Source organism: Palaemon carinicauda, chromosome 3 (genome assembly GCF_036898095.1).
Source record: "Palaemon carinicauda isolate YSFRI2023 chromosome 3, ASM3689809v2, whole genome shotgun sequence".
NCBI classification, from domain to species: domain Eukaryota; kingdom Metazoa; phylum Arthropoda; class Malacostraca; order Decapoda; family Palaemonidae; genus Palaemon; species Palaemon carinicauda.
Window position 1 is genome coordinate 133,628,377 of NC_090727.1, and position 12,500 is coordinate 133,640,876.

The 12,500-nt window shown below is 34.0% G+C and overlaps 2 protein-coding genes across 2 annotated transcripts in view; one reads left to right on the forward strand and one right to left on the reverse strand.

Annotated features, from left to right (window-relative positions):
* Positions 1-12,500, forward strand: part of LOC137638545 (ATP-dependent RNA helicase DDX55) — a 352,777-nt gene that overhangs the window by 301,893 nt on the left and 38,384 nt on the right. The gene's annotated exons all lie outside the window — the stretch shown is intronic.
* The window catches only part of LOC137637891 (carbohydrate sulfotransferase 15-like), a 9,089-nt gene continuing 3,069 nt past the window's right edge, over positions 6,481-12,500 (reverse strand). The window contains exons 3-7 of the mRNA XM_068369999.1: positions 11,392-11,561; positions 9,829-10,339; positions 8,897-9,053; positions 7,700-7,850; positions 6,481-7,298 (exon numbers count right to left, since the gene is read on the reverse strand). Of these exons, the coding sequence (XP_068226100.1) occupies positions 7,099-7,298; positions 7,700-7,850; positions 8,897-9,053; positions 9,829-10,339; positions 11,392-11,561 (1,189 nt within the window). The 3' untranslated portion in view covers positions 6,481-7,098. The remainder of the gene's footprint in view (positions 7,299-7,699; positions 7,851-8,896; positions 9,054-9,828; positions 10,340-11,391; positions 11,562-12,500) is intronic.

Sequence of the window (12,500 nt, forward strand, 5' to 3'; positions counted from 1 at the left end):
TACCGAAAAGATGCCTGGAATGCATCTAAAATCTGTATGATTACATAACCTCACGGAGGCTTATCAATACTTTGTTAATAAAAATATATTATGTTACACAGTAACAAAGACAGCTAACAAGGCAAGCCATTATGGTAAATATATTCTATAAAGTTAATTACCTTTCATGAAATAAACAATCCGAAATAAATCAAATTTTGAGATTGTAAAAAAAACTTGGTCTTTACACCAATAAACAATAATTATTTTATCATGAATAATTTTCTGTATTATTGATATTACTAATAACAGTCTCACCTTATCCAGAATCCAAGGATTTGACGTTACTCCAAATGCAAATAAAAAAGGAAATGAATCCTAAAGTTTGTGCTTAATTCATGCATTAACAATTAATGCCTCATGTTTGCAAACTGCATCCATTATTCTATTAATCTGCAGGAAAGCACAGCTTCTGAAATTCATAACAGCATATTTCATCAATATCAAAAATGCATTGTGCATTGACCTAATGCAAACTATAAAGAATTTTGAACATTTCTTCCTATTAACTTCATTTCAGCTACAAATGGAAATTCCTAATTATCTAATCATACTTAGATATCCTTTAATGTAAATCTACATAGAAACTTTTGAATTGCATTTGTAAAAGATACATGACAATTTCATAACAAAGACTGATTGCAGTTTAAGACAACAGATAATAGTCTATATGAAAAGCAAACATCACCACACTGATAGTTTAGAACTAATACTTTTCAGTTAGGTTCTTTTTCACACGTTAAGACGTCAAATAAGTTCTGACAAATCTCTTCTATTTTTTGTGTTTGGTCTGCTCAAAACCCTTCCTAGTTCATTAAACTCTCTTTTGCCTCAAATTCAGTCTGGTTAAGGTCATAATCTAAGGTCTTTTTAGACATGATTTTCCACACATTCTTACATTCCTTCATTCTTTATTTATTACTTTCTGAGTAATGATTAACCTTTTGCAGGCTGTATCATTAGCATTACAATTAATCTTAAGCCCTGTCCACATGATGGAGCAAACAGCGATACCAGGCCACAATAGTTAGTGAAAATGAGGGTTGATGACTTCAGAAGCCGGAAAACTAAAGGAAGGTATCTGGCAACACTGTATGATGCCAGATCCCTGTCTGTGGTTTTCCCGCTTCTGACGTCATTAACCCTCATTCTTACTAACTATTGTGGTCTGGTATCACTGCTTGCTCGTCGGGCATGCACGATCGTGTGGACAGGGCTTCAGTCATCACCTCATTTTCATACCAAAACTAGTCCCTCTGAGTAAATATTTAATTTCATTATTGATGAAATGTCTAAAATGTCTTAATCATCATAACATTCAGTCAAAATCAGCCTCAACCGGTCATCAATCACTGATATTATTGTGTACAACAATGTATAACAGTGACTATAGAGGAACTATATCTGATCTTAATGTGTTAAAGAGGGACTATATCTTGTGTCTTAAGTGCTTATAAAGGAACTATTGCACTGCAATGTATGCATTACCAAGTACATTATTTACAAGTCATTATGGACAGTTCTAATATTTTACTTGCACTGCAATTAAACTAGTGTTGATGTTTACGGGCTGTCCAATGACAAGAGCCCGTGTCATGCTATATGCATGGAAATCTAAGAAGAAGTAGTGTTGATGATTTTTAGTTCATTAGCGTGTATTGAAAATCTACTCTCAATATGTATTCAGTACTGTACTATATTAGAGAGTGAAAATTTTCTTTCCGCATTCTTATTATCTAGATATATAAATCAAACACTGGAAATCTGTTCATCTGATTTGATCATTATAAAATCAGTGACAAACTAGAATACTTTACTGAATTTTGATGTATGGTACAGCATTTCTTAATAAGTTTATTATAGCACTTTGTACAAACACCTTTTCAATACGTTACCTCTCAAATTACCTTAAAATATATTGTATTTTCAATGTACGAAACATTTCCTTTAATAGTGTTTTTTTTTTTCTTTTCTTTTTTGTCAGAAAGTTCTATCACATCATTATCTGGTCACAGACTACAGTAACAACTCGCATTTAATGTATTCATTTTCTATCACTGTTATACTTATTTGCCACATTACCTTCATTATTTTCATCATTACCATAGTGTAGATTATCTATTATTACTTTAAACATTCTTCATTACCATATTAGATTCTATTACATATCATAGTTATTTTCAATAACATATCAAATCATATTCATTGTTAAACTTACTCAATACATTAATGCTATTGAGAAATAATTACTCAACATCCTTTCCATAATGTACAAATTTCTGTGTAAAACACATTAAAAGCCAAAACACCTTTTTCGTTAAACTGATATACAGTTTTGTAGACTGTGACAAGTTCACATTAACCCTTTTACCCCCAAAAGGACGTACTGGTACGTTTCACAAAACTCATCCCTTTACCCCCTTGGACATACCGGTACGTTCTTGCAAAAAACTGCTATTTTTTTTGCATATTTTTGATAATTTTTTGAGAAACTTCAGGCATTTTCCAAGAGAATGAGACCAACCTGACCTCTCTAAGACGAAAATTAAGGCTGTTAGAGCAATTTGAAAAATATATACTGCAAAATGTGCTTGAAAAAACTTAACCCCTGGGGGGTTAAGGGTTGGAAATTTCCAAATAGCCTGGGGGTAAAAGGGTTAAGAAAAAGCATATGATTATCCAAGTCCACCTGTATGATCAATCTCATAATCTGGAGAGACGAATCAATATCAATCCATGAATTTTGATGAAACGAATTATGTTACATTCAACGTGATGACTGCTTATGAGGTAAAAACAAAAGCTAGCGATTGCATAATACATAAAAACTCCGTAGACAAACATTTTGTCTAACCGATACTAAATGTGCAGATCCTTTCGGCTTTGACATTACGAAAGGCTTCGTTCCAGTAGCTGCTTATTTCACTTGACATAATCACCATATCACAATTCTATATCATAAAATGGTGAAAATGAAGTTACAAACATTATCTTTTCCCCATATGCTATCCAATAGATGTAAGCTATCAACTTTAAATTACATTATTAAATAAAAGGTTTGGTTATACTGGATGCTGAATCTAAAAGTTGTATGAAAGAATTAAAAAGTTTTCTTGTTTCTTCATTCAAATAGAAGTTATCTTTATGAAATATTATCAGGGAGTAAATATGTTTTGTACTTATTGCTCTAATATATCAAAATAAGGTGAAGTCACCAGCAATGACAATACCTTCAATGATAATTTTCTACTGATTATCTTATGCGTTTTAATCACCGAGTAAAATTAAGAGAGAACCATGCATTCAATAATAATGAAATTGAAGATGAAATTAGTTTTCAAGAACTTATTCTATACCGTTGGCCAAATGTTCAAAATAGTACAATGTAATTAAATGTAATAAGAAATAAGAATATAAAAAGAAGCAAGAACCTTCATGTAAAGAAAAAGGCCTCTTACAGCAAAGTCATCATTCGAAACTGTTTAGAATATAGCGAATGGCATAAAGAAGTAGCCATATTATAAGAGATCTAGATAAAATACCTTAAAAAGTATACAAATTATATAGGATTGTACACATCTTGGAAATTATTGAATGATTCCTATTCCCAAATAAAATTTAAGCTTTGGACATTTTTATGTTGCCTTTGCTAGGAAGAGAACATAATTCTTTTCTCAGCATTAAAAAACACGTCTGACCAACGCAAGTGCTGAGGAGGAATGAGGATGGGGGGTGGGGAGATGTAGGGGTAGAGAGGGGGTATGTTGATGAAGGAGAGGTCTAATTGGTGAGGGATCTATGGTCGTGGTTCAATCACGCCCCAGTTTTCTATACCAACACTCAAAGAGTGAGCGAGCTAGGTTTATTCCTGGCATTCCATGCATCTCTTTTTCTCTGGTATTTTCAGCAATAACTATGCCTTAGAAATAGTGCTAGAGGAGCATTTCACTGGGCGACACAGGTCCCTCACCCAAAAATAGATTTTTCCTTCGTCAAAATCTCTTATTTAATTATGTTATTGTAGAAAAAGATGCAAGCGATTCACATAGTATCAGTTCAGTTTGTGTTGAATCTAACGATGTAATCCTGTGGTTGATATGAAAAATAGTATAAAGGATAGCCTATCTACTTCCATTTTAGGAAACTTATGAATATCTTTGAAGAAATATTCTCACTCTGTTGGATTTCTGTAATTTCTTATGACATAAAACCTAAAGATCTGTTATAAGCTACATTGAAACTTGTAGCATTAAGAGAATAATACTTTGCAGAAACATTATCTGTAGAGCATTAGATTTCTAAACTAGAATCTTTTGTACATCATTACATAAAGATTTAGTGCCACTGTATGGAACCAAATCAATCATGTTTAGCAGCACCCAATACAATGTGTTTACAGTACTGTATTGTGCAATAAAATTCTTGGCTAAACAAGTTAAGGCCCACAAGATGCTTCAGCTGTCACAAAAATATACAAAGATATATACATTTACATAGCACCAAATAAAAGCAAAAAAAAGAGGCACAGGATTCATTCCTCTTTATAATGAAAAATTGAGTGAAAGAGATTGTTTAGCACCATCTTTAAGTAAAAATTATGTAAATGCCCTTTGTCAGTATAGCAATTCTATATCATACAGCTATCTACAGTACTGTATTTTCTATGTATCCTTACTACTTTACATTATGTTCAAAGCAAATAGGTTATTGCTTAATGAGTCTCCTGCAGCCTGTGGTAGCACCAAGTCACTGGAGACAAAGCTTTTGACCTATTGAAGTGCATTACAACCTATACTGAGTATGTTTGCAGTGAGAAACCAGGCAAAGGGTCCCTCTGCATAAAAACCATCTAAATTATACCTTCTACAACCCTGTATCCTCTCTTAAGGGTACCTCAGCATAAAAAAGCACCTAGATTAAGTGAAACTATGGGTGTTAGTACTTCTGAAGTCCTAGATCCCGTTCAAAGGGTACCTCTGCATATAAAGCATCTAAATTATATGAAGCTATGGTCATGATTTCTTCTGTAACTTCTATCCTTTCAAATAGTTCATTAGAAAAAGAACCAGTAAATGATAAGCTGCTAGGATTATAAATCCTTCTGTATTCATATTCTTTTAATGGGTCCCTCTGCATAGAAAGCATCTAAATTATAGGACACTGTGGTCATGAATCCTTTTACAACCTTATACCCTCTGAAAGGGTCCCTCTGTCTATAAAACATCTAAATTACTGGAAACTATGATCACGAATCCTTCTACTATTCTATATCATCTTAGGAGGTCCCTCTAATTAAAGCGGACTTAAATCATACAAAACTACAATGGCATAGCCTTTCAGTCTTTATAATTACAGCAGGCACTTAGTAGTAGGGATCAGCAGCAATATTCTAAGAAACCTTAGCGAGCAGGATTATTAATCTTGCACAAAAGAAACCTTTGTAAATATAATCACTGTAGGTGAAATTGATGGAAATGGGTAACTATAGTCCATTTCTTTTAGCGAGTCATAATTGCACTGACTTGCAGCGGTGCCCTTTTAGCTAGGAAAAGTTTCCTGATCGCTGATTAGTTGGACAAGATAATTCTAACCAATCAGCGACCAGGAAACTTTTCCGAGCTAAAAGGGCACCGTTGTTGGACAAGATAATTCTAACCAATCAGCGACCAGGAAACTTTTCCGAGCTAAAAGGGCACCGTTGCAAGTCGGTGCAATCATGACTCGCTAAAAGAAATGGACTATAGGTAATTTATCTATAAAACATGTGGAATATTACCCTTATGAGCAGATTTTTCACGAATTAAATTCACCTCAATGGATCTTGATAGATTTGTACTTTTTTTTTTTATTTCAAGGCAAGCCATAAATGTGTATTGCTATTTGGGTCCATGACTTCTCTGGCAACCACATCGTCCTGAGTAGTAAATGGCACAGAAGATGCTACAATAAAGACACTACAGTAGTATATATATCCTGAGGAGACGAGCTTTAAGAAGCTTTCCTGGAATGAATATGCTTTTAAAAGCACAATATACAGCATCACTTTCCATGAGTTAAGGGCAAAATGCAAAACTCACACAGCAGTGTGAGCATTATCAGTTGAAGTTTTGACTGTAACACAGCCACCTATGTCAAGTCAAATTCTAGAACTTCAAAAGTTCAAAGTTGGAGCAAATGCTTTTTTGTTGACCAGGCCGACATGAGTCTTTTTATAGTTTATTTATGACATATTTGTTTTTGATGTTGTTAATAGTTTAAATATGACATGTCTGTTTTGACGTTGTTACTTATTTTAGAATGATCTATTGTTAATTTGTTCTCTTCATTTATTTCCTTATTTCCTTTCCTCACTGAGCTATTTTTCCCTGTTGGAGCCCCTGGGCTTATAGCATCTTGCTTTTCCAACTAGGGTTGTAGCTTGGATAATAATAATAATAATAATAATAATAATAATAATAATAACAAAGCAACTCTATTCCTTTACATTTTTAGCATTAGGGTTGGTTGGATAGATTTCAGAAGTCGATGCGAGACCTCTTATTTATCTAAAAACTTTACTATTCATTATCGCCTGGCCATGATGCAAGGCCCTGTGCTGGCATAAAACTTACTTAATCTTGGTTACACCAAAGACCAATTCTATTTTGACCACACATAAGTTGATTAATTAAATACCAAGGGAAAAGTCCATGAGATAGCTTACCAGAGCCAAGATTTAAACAGCTAAAAAACAAAACTGGTGTTAATGACCCTGTGTTTACTCACAATCAATGTTAAAGCTGCTACTTGTTACTTTAATATACTCTATTGTTCACATTTGTTGGTAAGAAGCTGAGAAGAGATTTGTACAGACTTTTAAGTCTGAAAATGCTTCTTTAATATTCTCTCCACTATAGAAAAACACTCCTCAGAAAAGTACTTTTGAATATATCTGAGGTATATTTTTCTAAAGACATGAATGTTATTGGATATAACTGCAGATATAGATGCTCAATGAAAAAAAAAATAATACTTATTCAAATGAAACAAATAAATATTCCTTAGCTCCTTAATGCAGTTCTAAAGCTTGGCGTAATAATCTTGCCATAGAAACTTAGCATCGCCCAAAAGCGCAACCAAGTCGTCGTTATACGGCTCGTAGAATTTCCTGAGGACCTCTGCAGTCTTATTCAGCATCTTCCCAACATTACTTTTCTTTCTGTTTTTGTTTTGCACGGGAGCCATGTTCACCAGGTTTTCTTCATCTTCAGAAAGTCCTCCTGAAATAAAATCTGTATTGAACAAACAAGAAAATAGCACCGGCTTGAATTGCATCATCCAGGTATTAGAAATAAAACTATAAGATAGATTACTAGAGTGCCATATGTGGATGGCGAGGGGTACATGGAGAGATTAGTTTACCACACTTTCAACTTGGCTCCACAAGACACTAGAAGAGTTGGGAGACGCAAACCTACATGGCTGAGGACTATGAAGCGTGAAGTAGATGATGAATGAAGAAGTATTGATTTAAAAGCTCAAGATAGAGACGATTGATGAAATCTAACTGAGGCTCTTTGTGGCAATATGCATAGGAGGAAATAATGATGATGACGATTTGAAGTAGCAAATGGTAATTACTGCCATAAAATACACAGGTCTTCCAACTGAAAACACTTACTTAATCCAAGGTGTGCATAAATAGAGGCCATTGTTGCTGATATATCCTGATGGTAATCCTCCATTCGAATGACCAGGACCTGATCCTTGGGGAAGACGTTCAACCAATCACGAAGGAAGATGTTGTACATTCCGTTATACAATCTCACTTCCTGTGAAAGCATCATAATTAGTTTTTGTAATGGAAAGAAATGGATGGGAAATATTAAACCAGTGAATAAATGGGACCTGCAGGTCCTGTAATATTCACCTCCGCCAACAGAGCTGGAAGGAGGTTATGTTTTACCCCTTGTTTGTGTTTGTTTATGAACAGCCTCCTGGGTACAATTTCAATCATAGAGCAATGAATTTTCAGGGATTAACTATTATATAAATAGCTGGAAATAACAAATTTTAGAAGTTCAATTTCAAAGGTCAAAGTCACAGTCTAGTCTTTAATAGTTTATCCATTTCCACTTTACATCAGAAAGGATTTTAAGAACTAGATCATATATTTGTGGCAGATGAAATTTTATTAGTGTTTTTATAAAATAATTAAGTTTCACTTCAAAACTTCATGCTCGCATTTTCTATTTGTTCATTTAAAGAATATCAGTTTGTTTTGACATATTACCTAAAAAAAAAATGGTCAATGCAAAACAATTAAGTCTGAAAACAAAGAAATGAAGTGAAACTAAAAAAAAAAAACACAATCTAAAAAAAATAAAGCTGTGTTGTATGGATAACAAAAATACACCAAAGTCTGAAAAAGCTAAAGTATGATAATACATGAGTCTGGAATAGCTTATCACAATACAGTATAAAGTTTGAAACAACTTATGACATACTGTACTAGTGTTGAAGAGCTAATGACAAAATATTAAATTCTGAAACACCTGATGATAGTACTGTACAGTATATTAAAATTTGAAACTCTTTACGATATGTGTATATATTAAACACTTACTAATAGTAGGCCTATATGTAAGCTTGTAACTGCTAATGACAACGTTGTATAGTAAAGTCTAGAACAGCTAATAATAATTAATTCAAACCTCTTATGCATTTACTTTCTGAAACTCTGAAACTCTCAGTACAGTACTTACAAGGTCATGCTGCAATGTTTTGCAAGCACAAATCTTTCCCTCAGAACAGCATAGGAAAGCATAAAATTGGTCTAATTTTTAGCCTGACACTTATAATACTATACTGTACTTACTAGATCATACTGCAGCGTCTTGTTATAAGCACAGGTCCTCTCTGAATATTGAGCAGTACAAAGCTTCCATTTCTGAATTGAAGAGTCGACAGCTTTGTCAAAGTTTTCTGGAGTGATATCAGTATTCTTGGTGAAGAAAGCATAGCTGGAGTATAATCTGAAAATCAATTAAGATTAAAAAGGGATATTGCAACCCAGCTATAGAGCTTTTTTTGTGTTCTATATACTGATTTTATCTAGATTCTTATACAGAAGACCCTTAACTTACAAGCTTAATAGGTTCCAAGAAGCTGTTTACAAGTTGAATTTTGTTACATTTTGACCTAGGTTAAGCCTAATCTGAATTCCTTGCCTATGATTCCCAGCTACAAAAGTCAAGAAATAGTTGGGTTTCATATGAAACATATATCAGGTTATTACAAATATTATTTTGCTTACTGCGGTAAATGATATATGAATGTGCTATATAAAAGGAGTGACGTCACTGGTGTGGGATTGCTAGTAGTAGTAGGATGTTGAACGGCACCTCGCTGTTCGGGGATATTGACAGGAGATATCTAAATGGTGTGAGGCCTCTGGTTGTGATTAATTCACGCCCCAGTATTATACCGACACCTTACTAAGGTGAGCGAGCTGGGTTCAACCTAGCATTCCTATACAATTTTTCTCTGGTAAATTTATAGCAGTTTTTACCTTAGAAATTATGTAAAAGGAGCATTTCACGGGGCGGCACGGGTCTCTCGCCCAGAAATAGATTTTTCCTACGTCAAAATCCCTTTATTACGGTATTTCTTTATTTTATCTTTATTATTTTCTGTTGCATTTGTGTTTAAATCTGAATGTTTTTAAGTGGAATGTTTGTAACTTGGGGACCTTCTGTAAAGAAATAAAATTGAAGGAGGAACCTACAGTACATATTAAGTTTACCTTACCTAGACGCTGGTTCTCGTATAACAGCGATGATCCGTGACCTCGGCAGCACGGCATGTATAATGTCAGCTGTAGTCACTGGGAGTACAATCCCTGGCTGGATGCTGAAGAGCTGTCTGTAAAGAGTCCTTTCAGAATCTGCGTAATCCCCTTTAGAAGCTGGGTTAGAGAAGCAGCATCCTTCAAAATCTTTCCTTTGGTTCAGCCTGTCGTCGGCCTCTGCCGAAGACTCTGTTCCAGAGCCCCTCAGTTGATGGGTAAATCCTTCTCTTTTATTGAAAAAGAGCTGTAGGACTTTTCTAGTGGAGTTCTTGTTAAGCGTCGAGTACATGTGATTCATCGTGGGGCTGCCGTCCCATAGGGTCGAAGTGCTCCCATCGCCTGTGATCTTCTGGTGGTATGGGACGCCTGGAATGGTCGAGTTGGCACAGTGAGCCTCGATGTCGACTGCTGCTGTGCTGAACAGGTCAAGGTACTCCACGAATGTGATGGGTCTTGGAGAATAGGGCTGACCTGTTGGTATTAATTATTAATTATAAAGGAAGGCAATATGGGGCAAACGTTTAACTGGGCTCCAAAACGTTTCACAGGGATCAGCAAGGCACTAGAAGAATTAGGAGCTGTTGAATGGAGAAGTATTGAATTAAAAGTTCAAGATAAAGACGACTGGCAAAATCTAACCTAATGTATAAGTGGCAAAAATATAACCAGTTTGACTGAAGTTAAATTTAAAAGATGTTAGACAATCAGACAAGAAGGTGGAAGAAAAGGCTAAAAAGTGGGTGTGTGACTGTGGCCAAAGGGATGCTGAAAGGACCCTCAAATAATGTCTAATACTGGAGTTCTTCAAAGGTGGAGGTGATGCCAGTTGCCTTCGACTTACAATGCCAGAGCTCTTTAAATAAATCCATTAAAATAAGCTAATAATGACCTAGGAAACCAATTGACTACCTAACATAATTACTTCCAATGGAAACTCAATGTCATTCTGGGTACCAAAAGGTAGAAATTTCCTAAAGTTATGAGTCATCATCATTATCTCCTACGCCTATTGACGCAAAGGGCCTCGGTTAGATTTTGCCAGTTGTCTCTATCTTGAGCTTTTGATTCAATACTTCTCCATTCATCAGCTCCTAATTCTTCTAGTGCCTTGTTGATCCCAGTGGAACGTTTGAAGCCCAGTTAAACGTTTAAGGTTATGAGTACACTTAAAATATATTAGTTTTGGGATTGGAATATATTGTGAAAACTTTTTGAACAGGTACAACTAGAAAGTTGACGTTAAATAGAAAATTATATACAGTACATGAATTTATTTTAGGGATTGGAATATATAGTGAAAACCTTTTGAATAAGTACATCTAAAAAACTGTTAGGTAGAAAATAGTATATATGAATTTCGAACTCAGGTTACTCGAACCACATTCATGAATATCTAACTTACATTACACACAATTTTTTAGTGAAAGTTAAAACTGAAGAAAATAAAACTTATCAGCATACTTTCTTGATACATCTTGACTTTCCAATAAAAGTTAGATTTAATAACTTCGTCTCTCAATTACCGTATCTCCTCCGAGTCCACCAATGGGGTCCTTTGAGAAGCGTTCCAGCCACATCTGGATGCATGTTGATTCTCTGGAAGACATCTGTTGTTGCGCATTTGGGCTGGCCAATCAGAAAGAAGTAAGGAAGGCAGCGCAGGACGTAACTCCGCTTGTTGTAGTTTTGGTGGCTGGAAAATAGTATTTTTTTTAGTTGACATGAAAATACATTTATTGGTTATTTCATTGTTTTTTTTTATATTGCCGAAGAATCTAATGTATTTTCTTTTAAATCGCATGAAAAAAAATCCAGTAATTCATTATACACTTTGTAGTGTTGGTGGCTGGAAATTATTATTTTTTTAGTTTGCATGAAAATACACTATTCGGTTATTTAATGGTAGTTTTTTCTATTTAATATTGGAGGAGAATGTGATGTTTTTTCTTTAATTTGCATGGAAAACAATATTGTCAAGTAATCAAAGCTGGAAATTGTTATTTTTTTAGTTTGCCTGAAAATACATTATTTGGTTATTTAATGGTTGTTTTTTTATATTGCTAGAAAATGTGATTTTTTTTTATTCTTTTAGTTAGCATGAAAAAAAAATTCCAGTAATTCATTATACACTTTGTAGTGTTGGTGGCTGGAAATTATTATTATTATTTTTTAGTTTGCATGAAAATCCACCATTTGGTTATTTAATGGTCGTTTTTTATTTCATATTGCTGGAGAATGTGATGTTTTTTCTATTGATTTGCATGAAAAAACAATATTTCCAAGTAACTAAATTATTACTTTCAAGTTTATATTGGTGTGTAAACATGATTTTTTTACATGACAATATTGCATTCTTCAGTAGTATAATAATTGCCCTCAATTTTAGATTTACATGAATATGAAAAACCACATAACCTCTAAATAACTATCATGAGAAAATTAAAAGAACAAATGATAAAAACCTAATAATAAAAGGATAAATTTTTTGTATTAAGGTTATTGGTAAATAACTACACAATCTTAAAAAAAAAAGCAAGAACAAAAGTTCTATCAATAACTACAGACGATGAAGCCAGGTAGCATTCTTTAACCAACAAAGCTGGTACATATTCATTGCGTATGGATGCCTACA